Source organism: Idiotropiscis lumnitzeri, chromosome 10, assembly GCF_059441095.1.
Source record: "Idiotropiscis lumnitzeri isolate Australia: NSW breed Sydney's pygmy pipehorse chromosome 10, RoL_Ilum_1.0, whole genome shotgun sequence".
NCBI lineage: Eukaryota > Metazoa > Chordata > Actinopteri > Syngnathiformes > Syngnathidae > Idiotropiscis > Idiotropiscis lumnitzeri.
The window spans coordinates 4,294,505-4,315,203 of NC_142400.1; the positions used below are offsets into that span (position 1 = coordinate 4,294,505).

General features: G+C 42.6%; 1 protein-coding gene and 1 long non-coding RNA gene across 3 annotated transcripts; one reads left to right on the forward strand and one right to left on the reverse strand.

Moving 5' to 3' along the window:
• Nucleotides 1-172: 172 nt before the first annotated feature.
• On the reverse strand, nucleotides 173-20,382 carry lmtk3 (lemur tail kinase 3). 2 transcript variants are annotated; one of them, XM_088306306.1, is made up of 16 exons: nucleotides 20,199-20,382; nucleotides 16,598-16,731; nucleotides 15,429-15,573; nucleotides 15,176-15,249; nucleotides 14,987-15,105; nucleotides 14,089-14,176; nucleotides 12,755-12,903; nucleotides 11,860-11,944; nucleotides 11,504-11,625; nucleotides 10,380-10,529; nucleotides 4,484-10,277; nucleotides 4,229-4,392; nucleotides 3,985-4,112; nucleotides 3,450-3,760; nucleotides 3,290-3,365; nucleotides 173-1,393 (listed from the first exon to the last, which is right to left on the reverse strand). In XM_088306306.1, the coding sequence occupies exons 1-16, from the start codon at nucleotides 20,287-20,289 to the stop codon at nucleotides 1,272-1,274; spliced, it is 7,752 nt and encodes a 2,583-aa protein (XP_088162432.1). In that variant the 5' UTR covers nucleotides 20,290-20,382; the 3' UTR covers nucleotides 173-1,271. The 2 variants fall into 2 exon arrangements, with proteins under 2 accessions (XP_088162432.1, XP_088162431.1); XM_088306305.1 differs by having other exon boundaries at nucleotides 3,450-3,784.
• LOC148328690 (uncharacterized) lies at nucleotides 2,629-4,194 on the forward strand. The gene is made up of 2 exons (XR_015845573.1): nucleotides 2,629-3,235; nucleotides 3,311-4,194. It is a non-coding gene; the product is annotated as an uncharacterized LOC148328690 (long non-coding RNA).
• Nucleotides 20,383-20,699: the final 317 nt, after the last annotated feature.

The window sequence follows — 20,699 nt, forward strand, 5'->3', positions numbered from 1 at the left end:
TGGCTTTATGGGAAACGAAGTCAGCGTACGCCGACCAGACATTTTAAGCGTTAAACTTGTAGATCAGGGGTGGGAAAATGACTATTTATTGTACCCAAGAATTAAATAATTTAATTTAATAACAACAGTTAGAGGAAAATCCAAGGTAAAATGAAGCATTCAAATGGAAATCCACATTTTGTAGTTTTTATTTTTCCCCATTGTTTTTACATTATCCCTTGAAATCAATTTCTTAAAACAATACAGGTTTTAAACAAACACTAAAACAGACTAAACAAACTATTTGAACCTTGACTCCATGATGGACTGTTATTTGTAGAAAATAAATTCAGAATATACACACACAGACACAATAAAAATGAAAATATTTACTGATGAAAATGTTTTTTTTTTCTTCCGTTTTTCATGCTAAGCTACACTGACCTGTCGTGAAAAGAATGATAACACTGCTAAACATACATAGACATTGGGGGAAATGAAATATTACAAGGCAAACTATCGTACATATTGTAATATATTGACAGGTAAAATTATACAAAATACTTTTTTTGGCGCAATTAAGACGTCTGGGAAAATATTTTGCTTTATTTGTGATGAAGATCTTACAGAAGATAAAACCCTAGATGTATTCTGTCCCAAATTATAAGTCAGTATGTGCTAACGGCATCAAATAAGTAACATAAATAAATGCATAAAGAATTGCTTGGCAACTGGCTTTACAAACATGAAAAATAAATAGCAAAAAGGAGACGAGACTGCTTTTTAGGAACTCAAAGTACAAATCATAACATTGGTTGTTTTGAATTTTTCATTAAGTCTGAGACTAAAACATCTAAAAGTAAACATTTCCAAAATGATATTCACTTTTGTATCAGGATGTTTTGTACAAATGTCAACGTATTCGAACGGGAGCTGAGCAAAATTACGTTTCAAACTGACTGCAATGAAAACGCGTCCGTGAAGAGAGGCCTGATAAAAAAAAAATGAAAACAACGATGCAGAAAAGAGAAGCTGGTACACAGCGAGAGTCCCACTGCATAGCTGTCAAAACACCTCACTGGTTCCTCCTTCCAAAGATGCTTGAATAAACTCTGTAAACAGTGTGGCTGGTCAGAACTGGATCGTGTCCGGCATTTCCAAACTGGAGTCGTCCTTTTTCCATTCGCCTATCCGGTAGAAAAATAGCCTCTGTGTGAATGGCTGGTTCAACCCGCGGCTCAGTCTCAGAGGGTTCATCTCTAAAGTGTTCCCAAAGTTCAAGCGGACGGACATCACGCCAAGTGAGGGTCCTTGGCCGGGCTGACAGTGAAGCGTGATGACGTCACGACATTGGCCCCGCCCACTGGGACTCTGGCTTCTTTGCGCTTGGAATCTTTGCTTTTGTTGCCAGAACCTGGTAGAGAGTGAGAGAGAGAGAGAGACACCACGATATTATTAGCGAAAAGGCCTCTATGAAACTGACACTGAGTCGATCCGTGGCGAGTCTTTTATTTTCTCCAATTTGTTCAGTCGGGGCCCAACCTTGAGTAAAAGGAACCCAATCTGCTCAAACTATACAGGTACCAAGTAAGCCACACGTGTCACAACAACACCAAACTCAATTTAAGATTGAATTTTTTCCCTAAATATAAAAATGAGAACTAAAATTGAAAACACACATTTGTTAAGAAAATGAAGTAAAAAGGAAAATGCTAAAAAAAATAAAATAAAATACTTTTCTAAAATAAACCAAAACTAACCATGATACTAGCGAAAATGTCTTTCATGTTCATCTCAGAGTTGATTTTAGATGATTTTATTGTTGCATTGTTGGATGTCCGTACAACAAAAAAAAAATACTTAGTGGACTCTTTCTCCAAAAAAAAAAAATCTTGAGTCATCAAACACTCCATATACGAAAACATAAAACTAATACTAAATCCTTTAAAAACTAAATTAAAACGCAGCACTTTCCCCAAAAAAATTAAAAGTAACAAAAACTAACAAACCTGCTCTGAAAAAACGCATTTAAAGTAACTGAATTTATTTATTTATTTATTTTAAAACTAAGTGAAATGAAAAATCCCAAACTTTAAGCAAATGAAACCCGGACAATCAAAATCACAATTGAGCTGTTGCAATGCGCAACGGATTGCGGTTAAAAATAACAACGTTCAAAGGCAACACTGGAGTATCTCCTCATCAAAGCGTCTAATTTAGTTTTTGTTCTGGCACGACCAGAAAGAACTCTTGAGCAAACGCTTTCATTATCCGGTCAAACAAGTCATCAGTGCGCAAGACGGACAAGGGAGGAAAAATATGTCGAGAAGAGCTCAGCTTAGGCTCGCATTGTTGAACGGCAGCTTTGCGATGCAGCTCAGTTGCACGTCACAACGTCGAGGCGGCTAATTATAGAGGATTAATGCCGGCTGCGCATCAAGGAAGCGTCTCGTTGAACGGAGGGTTTTCCTTTTTTTGGAGGGTGGAGATGAGTCAGAAAGGGTCTGATTTTTTTCTTGTCTAACAAAATGTGGTGACTAAAGCCTGTTTCTAACCAGAAGTGTCAAATGCAAATTTTAGCTGCAAGTAGGTGGCTACGTGGTTAAGGCAGGTTTACCATGGTGGATCGAAGGGTACGTAAGATTAGATATATGGAAAAAGTAGATCGATGAGAACCTAAGGTAGGTTGGTGAGGTAGGAAAGTAAGGGTGGGTGGGGTTTGTGCCTTTGCTTTTATGTAGGTTACATAGGTCAGATTGTTTCGTAGGAAAGGGAGCTCGGTAGGTAGGTTACATAGGTCAGAAGGGAGCTAAGTCGGTAGAAAGGTAGGTCTAAAGGTACGGTTGGCAAGAAGGTAAAGTAGGTAGGTAGGTTGATAAGACGATAAGAAGATAAGGTAGGCTGGTAGGGCAATTGGTAGATACATGCGCAGTAGGTAGGTTAGATAGTTCAGATAGTACCCTGTGACTAAGTAAGGTAGTAGGTAGGTAGGTTAGGCAGACCAGAAGGAAGTTAGGAAATGTAGGTTGGTAGGTAAAATAGGTAGTGAAGGTAGGTACTGCAGGTGCTGTAAATTGGTATGGTAGTACCAGAAATTGGTTGTTGGTTATCTAGTCATCTAGTCCAGGTGGTTGCTAGGAAGGTGGGATTGCTCAAAAGTTTAGTAGGAATAGTCGGTAGGTAGAGAAATACTGTAGGCCGGTAAAGCAGGATGGAAGATAAATAGGTAAAGTTGGTTGATGGATTACAAACCACGGTGAGATTAAGTCAACTTTACTGCTCGGTGAAAAAACTGTTTTGATATTCTCACCATGTAATGTGTTTTTGGCAGACACAGCAGCTGGACTAGTGGGCGCTGAAGTGCTCAAAGCATTGGTTGGAGTTTCCTAGCAGTGGAATAGAGAGGAACATCTCATTTAACAATCAACAATTACGGTAAGAACTAAATAGATACATGCAACATAACATACCTGATCAAAAAGATAAATGGTGACATCATCGAAGAAGGACACATTTCTCCCTCTGTCCCTCTCTCTGTCCAACGGTTCCTTGGGCGACTTGAGGAGGCTTCTCAGGCCAACTCGTTTCTCCACATCCGTCTCAGTGACAACGATGACCCTGCGGGAGCTTTCGTCTTCCGCCTCGTCTTCCTCCTCATCTTCGGGATCGCTTCCCGGAAGCAGGCCTCGCCGTCTGCCAATCCGACTGCCGATCGCCCCGTCCCCAAATCCTCCTTTGCCGGTCGGGTTGAGGGGCAGAGTCAGGGCGAGGGGTGGGAGGGCTAAAGACAGACGAGCGACTTTTGCTACCGGACAAAGAAGACAAAGTCGATTTTCTTTTTGTGGTTTAATTTTATAGATGACTAAGTTGGACCAAGCGAAGAGAACTACAGTAAACCCTCATAGCACCCGCACCCAGTGTGGGCGATAGCGCCCCCTGTCTGAGTGCGTTGATTGTTTCTGTGTTTCACTCATCAAATTTGCGGAGGGACATCATAACACAAACCTTTGATTGCCTGGTTTGCAGACGACTGAAGTGTCGTAACCTCAGGTTGTTCAATCACAGTGAGCGGCTCAGTTTCAGTTTTCTCACTCTCAACGTTGGCCTCAGTGCAGCTTTCCTGTTCTGTTTGGCTGAAACAACAAGAAGGAGTCATTTGGACAGTCTCGGGCCAGAGTTAGATATGACGTTAAACAATAAAAAAGATATCACTGAGGTATGGTCTTTGATGATTATTTTGCTTCAATACCTCTCGTCCTGGTTTTGTTGTTCCACAGCGATTGCGTCGCTATTGTCCTCGGCCGTTTGTTCCCCCCAGGGCCGAAGTGTGACTGTGTCCTTAACTGTACCTCCCCAAAGCACATTTGTTTTCACGTTTTCACTCAGGGAGAACTGCAGCCGTTCCTCACACACCTGAGGCGACAGAAAAACACCAGAGAGACAATTGAAACTCGGTTCCGGAGTGACACGATTTCTCCTTCACGGAAACGTTTCGTTTTCTGACCTGCATCATGAGGCCGTTCTTTGTGGTCATCTTGGAAAGAGAACTTTGGTCTTTAGCATCTGGAGTTTGCTCTGATGACCTCAACGCGTCATCCATGTCCTCTGTGCCCGAAGAATCTTCCAGTGTATTGCATTCATCAGGAGTTCCATCCAAAGTCATCCCGCCCTCCTTGGCAGCAGAATCACTTGCCTCTTCACCGCAAAGACTAGAACCCGTGCCTTTTTGATCAGGTGTTTTCTTCAGGGACTCCAAAAGCTCTAGGTTTTCCAAGAAAATGTCACCCAAGGTGCCCTCCTCATCCCCAGATATGCGACACAGTTGTTCCAGTTTCTCAAAATCCTCCAAGGCTTCCTCATCCATGTCTTTCCATTCGGAAATCAACAATTCTGGCAGGCTATTCACGGGAGTTTGTGATGAGTTAGCATCATTCCGACCTTCAATCTCAGAGGTGTCCCTTTTAGTGTCTAGTGTTTTATGCTCAGATGGGGGGTTCTGATTGGCCACGGCGCTTGTATTCTGAATAGTTGCTAGTTCACGCAGAGGTGTCTTCCTGGAATTGGATTCAGAAAATTCTACCTCAGTGTTAAAGTTGTCTAAATTTAGGGAACTATTGAATTCCTCAGACTCTGAAACGGAAGGTGGCGGACTGGGAAAAGAGTCATCTAAACTCTCCAGTTTATCATCCTGCATGTCAAGGTCAATGCTTGGAGGAGGACTGGGGAAGTCCACTGAACTGAAGTTGTCCGCCTGTGGATCAGCTACAGCTCCAAAATCCTCTTCTACATTGGGAGTGCTTTTGTTTTCTTCTGCGGCGTGCTTAGCATTGCACAAACTTCTTCTTTCAGCGTCATTCATGTCAGAGTCAAGACTTTCCTGGTCTGAGAAGTTCTCCTGAGGGGCTTCAGTGATGCAAATGGTTATTTTGGCACATTTACTCTCCAATGTGTGAGAGATGCAGTTGACTAAAACAGCGTTGTTGTTGTCAGTTTTTTGTCTTGCAGGTGGTGGTGGCTCCTCCTCCTGGAGCTCACAGAGCTCCCGCTGAGGCCAAGTGTTAAAATTCTGATTCTCCTCTGGCCCGGTAAGATGGTCATCCTTGATCACGTCCATGCTTAATGACTTGTGCTTCTCTCCTTTCTCAAAGTTCTCTTCATCAGGGATTTCTTTATTCTCCACTTCATCTGATATTTTCCCCAATGCATCACAACTCTCTATGTCCACAGGATTTTCCCGATTTTCAACTTGTTTAATGTCCATCCCCTCTTGTTGAGCTTCTTCGTTGACATTTTCCTTTCCAGATCGATTTTTGGTGAATCCCTGCCGTTCATCATTCCACAATTCCTCACAGCTGACCAGCACAGCAGGGTGGGGTTCACTTCCTGCAAGTTCATCATTTTCTTCGGCCTCCCAAAACTCCTGACCCACGACAAGACGCTCAGCCACCTCCCACGCTTCAGTCTGGAACCCGGAGAACAGTTCGGACCTCAGCTCATTATCCGGACACCTTTTTTCTGGAGAGGCCCACTGGTCGTTTTCATCAGGCCAAACAAGCAATTCGCCTGATTTTGAATAAGGCTGGCAGTCAAGCCAGTTTCTCTTCGTGTCATCCTTTACTTTCACCTCCTCACCATCATTAGCGACATTCTTAGTCCTGAGCTTTGCTTCATTCAGGGGTGACCTCTCCGTTGTGACATTACTCAACTCTGCTGCTGCCAGCTGTTTTTCTGTCTCTGTCCTGATCATTGCTGTCTCATTCTCACAGCCATCTGAGCAGTGCAGGTCTCTCAAGCCGAGCTGGTTGTGGTCTGCATGGTGCAGCTCGAGGTCGGGCATCTTGTTGCTTATCTTGGGTTTTTCAACGCCTTCTTCTCTCCAAGAGGCAACAGTGAGACCGATCACTTTATCCTCTATTGTTTTCCCAACGTCTGACTCCATTAATGACGGAGTTTCTTCGTTAAGTCTAGGGCACTTCAGAGAACCGTCACACAGGTAAGACAGTTTGGACTCCGTGCTGTCAATGAGAGAGTCTATAGTGGTATTTCCGCAGTGATGGTTTTCTATTATTGTGTAGTCTTTGGCTCCGTTGGCATGTTGATTTAAATCTTTCTTTTCAGAATCGATATATTTGTAGTCTGCTACATGAGAGATAACTTCATCAGTGCATTGTTGGTGTTTTGTATAACCGCTGTGCGTAAAGATCTTAAGTGGGGCATCTTCTAATTTAGAGAACAACTTATCAATAAAGTCAACACAGTCTTGGGTTGGGGGATCATCAATCAGTTGGGAGGATTTCTGACCGTTCAAGAAAATGCCAGAATCGTCTCGTTGCCCTGGCTCGAAACCTTTGATTGGATTATCTGTGGCATTGCCGAAATGAGAGACGTCATTTTCAGGTGTATTCTGACAAGATGTCCTCTTCTCAGATATCTGTATGCTGTTTCTTGAAGGGTTCTTGAGTTCCGCCTCACCCTCTTCGTCCGTTTCAGTTTTTTCCTCGATCCCAGTGAGTGTTCCCCTCTCACCCGCTCTTGGCCTGGAGCAGATAAATCCGTCGCTGCTCCTCCTGCTCATCCCATCCCCTTCCCAATCACTGTCTGAGAAGTAAGCCGAGTCACGATGGGGTGTTTCATTACCCAGAGCCCGCCACCCGCCACCTCCCACTGCCGTCCAGGAGTCGCTAGGAGTGATGCAGTCTGCGGAGCTGGATGTCAGAGGTGACAGGACAGAGTCGGTAGGGGTGACTAACGAGACGTCACCAGACGCATCCCAGTCTGGAGTGGTCGGAGTGGCGGCTTTTTCAGCAACATGTTTTTCTTGAACACTGTCATTGTGCTGTAACGGATGCTGATTGTCTACCTTTGTGCTCAGGCCACCGCAATCTTTTGAGTGATCCAAATCAGCTGCTTCAGACACCTTATCAGTGTTGCGCTTTTCACCGTCAAGATGGCACACTGTGATTTGGTCTCCTGTCTCCGGACTGCTGGCCCGTGGGTCATCTCTCAATAACTCGCCATTCTCAAAGAAAGAAGCGCTCAAACTATTATCTGTAATGAGTGATCTGACAGTGATGGAGTCTTCAACATCCTTGTTGCAAACTTCAGGTGAAAGCCTTGAAAGATCCGTGGCTTGTTCCACTCCTCTCGCAGGTAAGGCAGGTCCATCTGAATTCTCGTCCTCTTTCTGGCCAGCAAGTGTTTGGTTGTGCAGTAGGCCATTTTTAGGCATGATTTCGGAAAAGATGTAGTCACCAGACTGGCAGTGATCTGCATTGGTTCCTTGGTTCTCCGATTTAATGGTTGAGCCTATATAAAGGATCGGGATCTCAGGTCTGGTCGAAACTTTGAAGCTCTCAGTCTTTTTAGCACGTTTAGTGACTTGGGCATAGATGGCTTCAGTTTGCGTTTCATCTTTTCCTCTGTTAGATGAGCGTGTGGAGCTGTCTGATTGAAAGCGGATGGTCTGAGCTGAATTAGGATCAATACATATAGACTCGTACTCAGGCGAGAGAGGGGTAGGAGAAGAATCTGCTTCTTTCCTGTTTGAAGTTGTGTTTTGCCTCGATATGATTTCAGTTAGAAACGTCTCTGCCGACTGGATCTCTTTAAGGAATTCCTCCCTCGTCATTTCTGTTCTCTGTGGCTCTTTCTCGGTCTGCTGTGGTTGACACTCTGCTTTCCCAGTGATGATCTCAGAGAGGAGGGAGCGTGACCTTCTTATGCCTTTTGAATAGGAGTCTTCAGCTTCAGCGGATGACGGAAGGTCTGGGGCACAGACATATGGCTGCAACCTAGATCCACCCGGGTAGAGGTATTTTACCGGATCAGTTCCTGACCCTCCATTTAGATCTACGTCGGTATCAATCTCCGTCAGAAAAAGATCTCCCTGGTACGATTCTTTAGATGCTGTATAATTCTTCTCTGACGCAAACGACTGTCCTGCCGAGCCCAGCTCTGTAATCAGAGACTGGGAACGGCGCATTCCGTTGTTAGACAACACATTTTTTGATCTTTCTGCATCTCTCCTCTCCTTCTGCCCAGCCTCCCAGGAACTGTCGGACTTGCACTCAGTCTGCTCTGTCGCAGTAGATATCTCTGTAAGAAACAAGTGCATGGGGGATTTCTTGGCAGCGGCCAAACGTTCTGCTTGAAGTTCTGCATCTTCCTTCCAAATTGCAGGCAAGATGGTGTCGAGGCGCGACTGGGTCCGTTTCATTCCCCTGGAAAGGATCCCTCCTGAGGTCGGCTCTGCATCCTCGGACAGGCTCGAATGAGTGACAGAGGTGCTGCTTCTTGGTTTCTCAGGAGACATGAAGGGAGAATCATCCTCATCTGAGTAGGTGGGACTAGATGAGGACTGCCCGTCGGTCCCGGGCTGAGGGCGAGGTATATTGCGATAAATCGGGCGCAAAGGGTTATCTCTGCGAATGGGGGATTCAAAGTCTTTCACACGGGAGTGAGCGCCCTCCTTGGAGTTGTGCGTTGATGTTGTGTGTCTGGTGTCTCTATTGGCAAGGTCACAAGAGAGCGGGTCTCTCATAGATCTAGTAATGTATCTAGAATAAGAGTCAGTGCTGTAGCCAGGGCAAGTTCTTTGTTTTGAGTGAGGCGGGAGAGGCGGCGGACACATTTGAGTGGGTGGGTAAATGGGATGACTGGATGGCGGAAGGGAGGGGGAGAGGGAAGGAGATGGCGGCAAAGTTTGTCGAGCTCGGTGGAGCCCCAGGTGACCAAAGCTAGTAGGTGGGCAGCTGTTCATCTGAAGGGGATCGGTCTCAATTTTGCCACTCATGTTGTAATGAGGAAGTCCTCTGTATCCAAGTGGAGGTGCAGGGAGGGGGCGGGAGTGAAGGTGGTTGGCTGATGACGAAGACAGCGAGCGAGGTTTTGGAAGAAGAATTGGAGCTTGCGAACTTGAGGAAGGCTTTTTGTCAGGAGTCTTATCTTCTTCTTCATCTTCTCCTAAATTGATCACAGAGAAGTCGGTCACTCTGCTCGAAGTGTCTCTGAACTCAGCCATGCCCGTGTTGGGAACCTGGAGTTTCACCTCACTCGATTGCACAGTCTGGATGGCTTTTCCACCAGCACACTTGTCAGAGGAACAATAGGGCACTCGCTCTTTTCCCAGCATACCACTCCGGATTTCCACAAGCTCCATGTCTCCAGGACAAACGGAGTCTGACCGACAAGACTGGCTTTTCCCTTTAAGGGTCGGCGACTTATCCTGGGGAGTGTGCTCCTCCAGTCGGATGTAGTATTCGCTGGCAAGGGAAGGGCTGCGTGCACTGATCACCGGGACCACAGTGGGCGTGTCCAAGGACTGCCTGTGGTTGTTGTTGTTCACAGACGGAATAGGTTGAGCAGGAGGGAGAGGTTTATAGCCCCGTCGAGCGTGAGCCTTCTCCCAGAAATACTCAAAATTCAACCCTTTGCTGGTTTCCGTCACCGTCAGAATGTCGTCCAGTTCTGATGAGGAATGCGTGCCGCGGTTACCCACGGGGTCCAGCAGGGGGTAGGAGCTGTGCCGGCCCTCCCTGCCGCAGTCGCGCTCTCTCTGCCGCTCGTGCGCCGCCGCCTGGAAGGCCGGCGGGCGGAGCAAGTCCCACCGTCTTTCAAACGACTCCTCACTCTCGCCTCTCCTTCTTCGCCCATCGTCATACTCGTCTTCTTCCTCGTCGCCGACGTTCCCCCTCGCTGTTCCTCGCTCGGCAGCCAGAAGGGAGGAGAGGAGAAGGAATACCTCGGCCACCGATGGCCGCTGGGATGGAGGGAGCCAGCAGGACTGCATGATCTCATACCTTGAGAGAGGAGAGGAAAGAGCTCAATCAGTTTTTGGGTTTTTTATGTATTTTGAAAGCTGACATTCATGACATGAGCAATCTGTGAACGAGCCCACTGACCAGTAATCTGCATGGGAAAGTTTCAGTCTCGGCTGCGCCAGCGTGATCTGTCGCTCCCTGATTACAAACGTCAGAACCTCCTCGTCACTCAAGTGCCTGTGAGGCTGAGAGCCAAACTCAAATAGCTCCCATATGACCACACCCAGGGACCTGCAAGTCGGACATTGAGGAGAGGAGATTAGTCATGGCGGAAATAGACAACCCTATGAAAACAAAATCTAGCATCTACATTTACCTGTACACTCGAATGACACCCAATACAATAGATCGAAAAACAGGTATTTAATGAGAGGTAAGTAAACCAAATTATACGAAACGTTTTAGTTTACACCACTGCAAACTAGAATTTTTTAGATTTTTCAACATAGTTCATTTTTCTTTCAGTTTGTCTTTTTTTTTTTATTCACTCAGTTTTAATTAGTTTTTAATCCAGGTTTGTTATTTTTATTAGTTATATTTTCCCCCCAAATGCTTCATTTTAGTCGTGCTTCTATTAGTTTTAGTTTTTTTTGTTTTTGTTTTGTTTTTTTAATTATGAAAAGTGTCTTACGTCTGGTTGTACAGTAACAACGAAATAAATACATTTAGAATGAACCCCGAAAGCTCACATATGATATTAATTCACAAAGACGAAAATGAAAAAAACTTTTTGTTATTGTAATTAGTTGTTTTCTTAAACATACAATCCAATTTCAGTTTTTTTCCCCCTAAAATGTAAATATTTTTTTCATGTTCATTTTCATTATTTTTTTTTTTATACGTCTTGTAATGCTAGAAGAGTTCGATAGTTTTGTCCTTGCTGTCATTAATCACCTCATCAAGAAGTCCTCACCAAACTGAGATCCCAAAATTGTGTTTCAGGGGAAAAAAAAAAATAGGCACGCTGATTGTTACAGACAAGAATGCGGTTTAAATATTTATGGGCACCTCTCCTTGATATGCCTTTCACCGCCTAGTTTGTGTGTTTTGAGACTGTGTGGGTGTCGAATTCAACCGCTTAAAATGTAAAGTGTAAAATGGTACACGGTTCAGCTCTGTTTTTTTTGTTGTTGTTGTTCTTTTGAAGATTTGTTCTATATATGCTCGGGTGTATTTTTTTTATTTTTTTTTATAACAGAACTTACCACACATTGCTGGTCTTGGTTTGGTCAGTGACAATTAGAGAGCCTCGGTACTCTTCCAAGAGTTCTGGAGCGATCCATCGGAGAGGAATCCAAAGCTTGTCAGGAGTTAGGTAATAGTCCTCCTGCGCACATACATGACGGTACGTTGACGTTCAAGACTTTTCAAAGTTGTTTGAGCCCTTATCCGACACCCTTAAAATCCATTTTAAAGTTCCATGTACAAGGATTTAGGACTCTCACCCAACATTTTACTTATTCTTTTGGAACTGTAGTTCCAACCCTGAAGCCCTCTGGCGCCCTCTAGCAAAAAAAAAATAAAAATTGATCCACAACTCAACAAAACCAATTTGGCTTACCTTGTATTGATTGTGCGAGAGGCCGTAGTCGCCTATCCTCACGGTGAGGTCGGATGTCAGCAGGCAGTTCCTTAAAGCCAGATCACTGGAGACACAATCATTATTTCTCACATGGAACAACTGTAGATTTTTATCCAGGCAGTGAAACTTTATTCATCCCGAGCGATAAGTTCCAGAACCTTCGGCAAAATGTCAAAATTCACAAAATGCGTTGAATGTCTGTTTGTATGTGCTGCTGCACCATGTGTGCTACAGTAGCGGTGGTTTGATTCTACTGCTTTGCATTACGTCTTAGCATTAAGTAAGAAGACTTTCGTTAGATGAAATAAGAATTTATTTTCATATCAAGGTTACTATAGTTATCAAAAACTAACGAAATAATTAAAATTAAAATAAATTTTTTTTGAAATGAAATAAAATAAAAATGAAATTGTGAAATTGTTTGACAGTTTACTTAACTTTAGTCCACAATACTGGATTTTTTTTTTTTAAATTTTGAAGGGAGCCAATATGTCACATATAAAAAAAAATAAAACTAATACGAAAAATAATAAATCTAAACTACAAAGCATTTAAAAAAAAATAAAATAAAACTTTCCCAAAAGAATAATTAAATCTAGCTGAATTTTATAAAACCAAAAGTCCAAATTTAATAAAAACTAACTAGAATGAAAATAAAATACACACATGCAAAAGAGCCTTTTCATTTCCTCAAGTGATGTTATGCAATAGTCTACCATTTCTTGATAGTAAGAACAGGCTCGAAGGAATTCTCTAATTATCGCTAAAGTTATGCAAATAAATTGTACCCTTTTCACTGCGGGTAGTTCTGGAAAGTATACCCCACGATAATTGGAGCTTCACTGAAAAAATTAGATTGTGCGGAATGTCCGACCTGTGGATGTAGTTGTTCTCGTGAAGGTGAAGCAGGCCTGACGTGATCTCGAAGGCCATCCGCTGAAGAGTCAACAAGTCCCGTGTGGGAAGGTCCGGCGTCATCCCGTCGGACTTCCGTTGGGCTCGCAGGTAACGTTTCAGGTCACCCTGCCAGTACACAAAGATAAGTGTGTGTGTGTGTGTGTGTGAGGATGAAGAAAGCCAACAAGCACAAGATCCACTCCTGCTGCAAATATGTCCCCCTGTTTTTTTGTTTTTTTTTATGTTTTCCAGGGCGCCGCGGGAATTAATAATGAGCTGGCAGCCTTTGTGTCAAGTCATTAGGGCTGCGAGGAAGGATAAGAAACAAAGTGAGGGGGGGGGGTTATGTAAAAGGATCAAAAATAGCGGCAAAGAAAGGACATCGGGAAGGGGCGCGGACGGACGCCCCAGAAGAGCTCATCGAATGACTTGCAGTGGAGAATGGTCAGGGCCAGAAAGGCAATAATTTACGTTTAAAACATCAATTCTCAGATAGTATTTATTGATTCCATTTTTTGTCCAATCAGATTTCAGCCTCACAAGGCCAGTCGGCTGGCCTTTGAAAATTATTTTAGTATTTTTCCCGTCCTCTGATTGGCTGGACAGAGCAAAACTTTTTGGAGCCAATTAGGCTGCAAATAACGGTTATTTTAATCATTGAATAATCTGTTCATTATTTTATTGATAAATTAATTAATCGGATTTAAAAACATGTTTTAATTTCCATTCTTTTATAAAAAAAAAAATTGCCATTTGATTATATTGACAATGCAGAAAATGCACACAAAATTAGATTGTTGAGGATTTAGACCATTTTAAATAAAAAAGGCAACAAAAACGATTAATCAGTTTTCAAAATTAATTGTTTGTTGAATTATTATTAAAAAATAATTTTGTATTGAAAGTGACAAAAATCCGCAATTAATAGACGCCCTCCCCCAAAAAAAGTTTGTAGTTGCCTATAGATACCACTAGATGGCAACAAAGCACTCCTCTCCTCAACTCACATCAACATGAAGCCAACAGACGACGCCAAATCAATACTGGTACTACTTTGGCTTGAGCTCAAAAAACAGACACTGGTCTTTTTTTTTTCAATAAAAGATTGGCCCAAATTTTTAATTTGAATGTTTTTGTTCAATTTTACATTCTGATTGAGTTGGTGCAGTTCTGCGCATTTTTATTTAGTATTGATGGCGACTACTGGCGCTCTTAAATCCACACTTAAGCGCAACATACCAAATGCACGACCCACCACCAGTCCAAAATACAATTGATGCCCAACACGGAAATATTTGCTTCCCTACTCACCAGCTGACAGAATTCCATGACCAGGAGGAAAGGGATGCTTTCGCTACATTGGCCCAAACACTGAAGGATGTTGGGATGTTTCAGACTCCTGCATGTGGACACAAATCAGACTTTATTAAAAAAAAAAAAGATCTGGCAGCACGAAAGGTCAAATAGGTGTCCAAAAATAGAGTAGCAAAAAAGAAGTTTAGTGCATTTGGACACCGTGCAGTGAGGTGAAAAAGACATCAATTGTCATAAATGTCAACATGAGATTTCTCGGTGGCTTTCTTGCTTGCTTTTCTCAATCCAGCAGGTTTTGACCGTCACTTGTGTGCAACACAAGTTTTACTTCTGGAATGCACAGGCACTCTCCGGCCCGGATCGTCTCTAAGGACCCCCCCCACAGCACACACACACACACACACACACACACACCCTCCGTCCTTAAAAGCCCACTTTTCTCTGATTGGGCGAATTGCACACTCACTGTGGGTCAGCTCCCTGATGGATGCACCATGAGAACATTTCTTTTTTAGATGAATGCCACGTCTACACTTTACACAGTACTTTATATGTATTATGAATATACATAATTTTAGAAATTATTTCTTTTTTTTTTATTAGCACATTTCAGTGTCAGGAAATATTATTTAAAGAATAGTGAGAAAATATTAAAAGCAATTTTTTCGTATGAATGTCGTTTTTTTTTTTATCAATGGAATTTTAATAAATTCTGAAATCTTTCTTAATTAATTTGCAATAACATTGGTCAACACATTTTGATTAATTAATAATAAAATGCATGAAAAAATAGAAAAAATATTTAATAATAATTAATGAATCAAGGGTTCAGCAATAGGTGGATTTTTTTTTTTTCAAAGTATCAACCCTTAAATAGCAGTGAGCGGAGGCTCACCTGTACGGCTCCGACTCCGCCAAGAACTTCCTCTGCTCCAGAGGGCTGGCGCTGACTCGCAACTCCTTCACCACCACCTGCGAGGAGCTGCAGTCGCACAACACCTCGGCCAGGATCACCTGCCAGACGACCAGTTTGTCATTCAATTGACATAACGAGTGGAAGACATTTGAAAGGGCGATATCTTACTTTTCCAAACCAGCCGTTTCCAATCTCCTGCAGGTAGTTCAACGTGTGCCTTTTGAAGCACTGCGACTTGGAGTCTGGCAGAGAATAATACAGAAATTAATTTTATGACACCATAACTCACAAACATGTAATAGTGTGCTGAAAGCAATCCGAAAAAAGGCCTGGAAATGCTCGAGGCTCAAACCAGAAGTTGTTGTATAAAATGGCCCCACACAAAAAAAAAAAACTAATAAAAATAAGATGATCCAGTTACCTCCATCGTGCAGGACGGCGCAGTTGAGCCTCTCCCTGACGGGCAAAGTGTAGACCTCCGGGAGCGAGGGGCACGACGACAGGCTGTCCTCCTGGATGGGGCTTGAACCCCCAGAGCATTCCTCCCCGTCCGCATTGTCAAATTCCTACATGGAAGAAAAACAACTGCATGGTGAAAGAAATTACGCTTTCCTGCAGTGATGTCAAAAGAGACAACAAATCATTCAGGAGTCAACTGAAAAGAAATTATGAATCATTCACACGGCAATAACTATTTTTCGTTGTTAATTTGCAATTCGAATTCAATGGCACCATTTTAGGTATTTGCTCATCACTATGCAATGTACAACCACATACATTATACTGCAGCTGACTTGTGTGCGCGAGGCGAGGTACCCCATGGAATGGTTGTCAGCCCCTTGTGACGTGCTTTGAGTGTGACCAGAAAACCGCCGTATTATTATTATTATTTTTTTTTTGTTTATTATTATTGTTATTATAGTCTATGCAAAATGTGTTGTATGTACTATATTTGTATTACATCAAAAATAAAGATTCCTATAAATTTATTTTCTCATGAATTCTTTTATTTTTACATTATTTAAATGTATTAATCGTTTAGTCACATTTTTGCTCTCATTAATTACCAAAAATATACAACCTTTTTTTTTTACTTTCAGATTTAATTTTTGAGCAGCCTTATTTGAAATACTTTAATTATGCATCATTTTAAATGATTTATTTTATTATACTGCACATGATTATCTTTCTGTATTTATATCATTATTATTACTACTATTATTATTGATAAAAAATAATGATTTTAATAATACTGATAATATGTCAAATTTAATAATAATTTTAAAAAAATTATAATTTTGGATAGAATTCTGAGCATTTTCTTAAAGTTGTTTGTGGTTTTTATTTTACAATGAGTATTATAATTATAAATATTAATGATAAAAATTTTAATCCATGAAATTGAAATAATAAGACTAATAATTATTAGCATTCATAGTATTTTGATTCTGACTACAAATATGGTCATTTTAATCCTCTTGATCTAGTAAATGCAATATGCAATAAAATCTTAATAAGCTGTCCTTGAAACCTGTAAAGCCGACTCAAAGCACGTTGTACAACTTGTTGCAGTGAATGAGGCGGCCTTACATTGAATCCCACGCCTCCCCTCTTGCAGCACAGACAGGTGAGGAGCAGCAGAACAAAGGAGACCAGACCCGAGCACGAAATGAGGATGACCACGTAAGGCGGAGGAGACAGCGAGGCCGTCCTGCTCTGAGAAACTGAAAGGAGCACACATCAAGCAAAAAGGCGAGGTTTAGTTCGAGCTACTTCTTCATTTCTGCATTTTTTTTTTACAAGGAGGGTTGAAGAAACAAGACTTGGCGGAATCATAAAGGTGTGAAATCGTGTTACACGGCGCTTTTGTCTTGGAGGGGGGAATTAGCCATTGGAGCGTTGTCCTACAGCGGCAGGTTGAGGTCAACCCCAATGGACAGCTTGCATCAGGGGGATTCTTTTTTTTTTTTTTTTTTACTCAGGTGGGAAGCAGGAAAGTCCAAGGTTGGAAAAATAAAAATAAAAAAACAAGTAATAAAGAATTGAAGTTTGAAAGTAGCAGCTGCTCATTCCAGTTTAAGGACAAGAAGCACGAGGAGAGGGAAGTGTCAGCATTCCACTCACAGTTAAAAGAAGCAAAGGAAGGAGAAAGGAGGAGGTGGCTGGTGTTGCTAATCGGAGGGGGGAAAAGGGGGGGGGGTTGGAAACCGGAATAAAAGAAATGACGTCATAAAGGTTTACTAGTCAGGTGAGAGAGAAAAAAGAGGGAGGGGGCGGGACATGTGGACATTTGTACCTCAAAGTGGTCGTTTGTGGGGAGTGACCCATCTGTAGAAAAGAAAAGGGGGGCAGGGGGGGGCAGGCTGGTTAAACAACCTCAAGGTGACATCTGTAGACGGTGATCGTAAGAGCATACAGCGGGTCGGCAGTTTACGGACACATTCCATCACTGAACGACATCAATCGGATTTGAGAGCCTAAAGCAGCATTCAAGTCATTATTATAATACAATACATTCATTTATTTATTTATTTTTGTGTGTGCGTGCCCAATACGATTTCAGCCTCTTTGTGTTGCCGTGTCAATCTCATCTGCTCAAGGCGTTCAGAATCAGCAGAGCTGGCCCATGTAACTTTGATTATATACAATAAATTAGATACGATACAATACAACTATTTGTATAGCGCATTTCACGATGGGCCATTTAAATAAAAAAATTAAAACATTGAAGACGCAAAGTACGGCGTTAAGTGAGTGTGTCTTCATGTATTTTTATGACCACGGGCAAACCGGCTCATTGCGCACTATTTGTGACCTCTCAATGTCATATTGATGTTAGCTTAAAAGCTAACAATGCGAATAAAATTATCTTTCAGACAGCTTTTGATAATCCACAGATGTTGAATCGAGACTACTAGATTCCTCTTGTCTGTTGGTGTTTGTTGTCTTTTGTTTTTGTTTTCTATAAGTTATTTAAAAATAACTTCAGTAATTACGCTAATAGCCATGCTAACGGTATGTTGGTACCACCGAGGAGCCACTCTATTAGTTGAAAAACATCCATTCAAGTTTCATGAGGATATGGATACTATCCTACAAAAAAAAAAAAAAAAAAACACGACAAATGTTTGTACTTCCATTTCCTGTAGCACGTGTCCTCGTCGGGGTTGCTGGTCAACAGTTAGTCACAGAGAACATATAGACCAAGCTATCTATAGACAAATCTTTCCACACAGACATACTCACGTAGCATAAAAACATAAAAAAAAGAGAATGTCCAAAGTTTCAAATTCATACATACGTTACACAACTGCAAATCTACAGAAAAGTAAACATCGTTAGCTAATTGAATATAGCCCACCACTGCTAGCTAGAACCAATTGGAATCACACGCCCAGTGAGCCACTTTCAATCACTTTATCGAATCAACGGCAGTAAAAGTACACAACAAGCACATTCTTAGACGACCTGCTGAACGCCTCGACTGACGCCGTCACGATTCAACACGTAGAGCGGCTAACGCGTTAGCCTGTTAACAGCCCGCCAACTCAACATTCTCATTCCATGACTTCCACATCACTCAACAGGCCAAGCGCGAGATGTTAGCTAGTACAATTTTAAGATGCCACTAGTAGAACTAAAAGTTGTCAACAAGCACATAGTTTGGCCTAGTAGTCCATTTTTTTCCGTTACTAGTGCTATTTGTGGCCTATTAGTATGTAATTTAACCTTACTCATAAACTACTTACTATTACAACTATTAGGCCCGAGTCACGCACTAGTAGCGTCCTTATCAAGCATATTGAAAAATTAATCTATTATCCTCACAGCTGACTATTAGGAAACTTTGGAATACTAGTCGCAGAACTACATGTTACTAGCGAGGCAAAACGGTGCAAAACTTGAAAATTACATGCTACTAGTGCCACTATATGGTGACGATATAAAGTAGTATCACGCCTGCGGTTGCCAACCAGTGCAGTTTTGCCTCAATTAGAATATTTAGCTGTTCTACTAGTGTACAGAAATATTGCATTGCACTTTAATGAAAAAAAAAGCCTATTTTTTAGCAGAAAGAACTATGGTGGCCATTAAAGGTAAAAAATGCTCAACACTAGACTAGAGGACCCAGGAAACGTAGCAGGTCCACCGCGACTAATGCAGTTTACTGAGCAGTTGTCTTCTTTGTTTAGATACATAAAGTACATATATATTATACTGCCCCCTGGTGGCAGAGGGAGCAGCACAATGGCCATTAAAACAAAGCATGAAATCCGGACGTATAAACAGTTTAATTGTCAACATGTACTCAGTTTTATTGTAACTTTACGTTTTCTTAACAGCACCGCTGTGAGTGCATTTTTATGAACCCAGTCACCGGCAAGGTCGTCTCACTGTCAACACTGCATGCATAAATTCCAGAGTACATTTAAAAATGCATGACCCTCCCAAAATAGTGTCAGAGTAAGGCTGCTGAGCTAAACGTGTGACACGTCAAGTGACGCTTGTTGCGTGCGCGTCGCTTTCCATGCAAAGTTGCCACTTCTCAGTGGAAGTGGACGACGACAACCTGCTGAGTTGGGAGGAAGTCGCATTGGAAATAAATCTCAGGTTATTTTTGCATCAAGGTAAATCATAGTGCATCTTGCCGCCCCCGCAGGAAAGCTGTACACAAGCATCAGAAAACAATAGCTCGGAGTTTTTCTATTTTTTTTACGTTAGACAGATAAACAGCATACAAAAAGGAACCTAACCTAACCTAACAGGGCCTTTTCCATCAGGCCACAGCAATGTCTTATCAAAACAACACAAAGACATGCACATATTGCACAAGTCTGCCAAACCTTGAAGGGGCGTGTGGGTGGGGGTGTGTATAAATTCATAAAAATAGAAGCTAGCCAGCATCAAAGGCCGAATAATACGAGTTTTTTTTTATGCCATCGATGTGAGGCCCAACATTGACCACCCCCCCCACCCCCGAATCAGTTGTATTTGCATCACTGCATGCATGCACCATTCTCCTGCTGCAATCATCATTGGCATTATCTGACGGCCACGTTGATAATAAAGCATAATAAAGAGTCCCCCCCCCTCCCACACCAACCCCCCTCCTCTTCCTTTCTCTAGTCTCACTGACAGCTACACAATTCAAACCCCCTCCATCCTTCATCCTCGCAGCGACTCGACTCACCTTCCCTCTGCGGGGCTCCGAGCGCTCTCTCCGGGCTGATGTACGACATGACCCCCGCCAGAGCCACCATCAGCCAGCAGTGGGGCCGCATCGTCGCCGCCACAACAACAACAGCATCGGTGTCCTCCGGTCCCGGGCTGTCTCCTTGCTTCCTTCCTCACCCTCGCGCTTTTTTTTTTTTTTTTTTTTTGCTGGTGGGATAAAAGAGCCTTCCTCCCTCCCTCCTCCTCCTCTAATCCGCAATTCAGCTCGGTGATCTCGACCCGCTATTGTGCATCCTCAGGCTGCTCATACATGACAACATCCAACCAACCACAGTCACTCCCCCTCCCTCTCCTCTTTTCCCTTCTACGTATGCACCTCCCGTGCGCGACCCCCCCCCGCCCCTCCCTCCCAAAAATATACCCACATCCTCCGTCTGATGACGTCACAGCCACATTGTCGCGCATTGTCATGACTCCCGCCGTTCGATAAATAAATGGGACTCGACTTTTATGTTTT

Coding starts and splice junctions, on each gene's coding strand:
- lmtk3 (XM_088306305.1), bottom strand. CDS start 20,289: ATGCGGCCCCACTGCTGGCTGATGGTGGCTCTGGCGGGGGTCATGTCG. Junction 11,626..11,859: donor TCTCGCACAATCAATACAAG/GTAAGCCAAATT, acceptor GTATGTGCGCAG/GAGGACTATTACCTAACTCC. Junction 3,366..3,449: donor CCATTTATCTTTTTGATCAG/GTATGTTATGTT, acceptor TTCCACTGCTAG/GAAACTCCAACCAATGCTTT.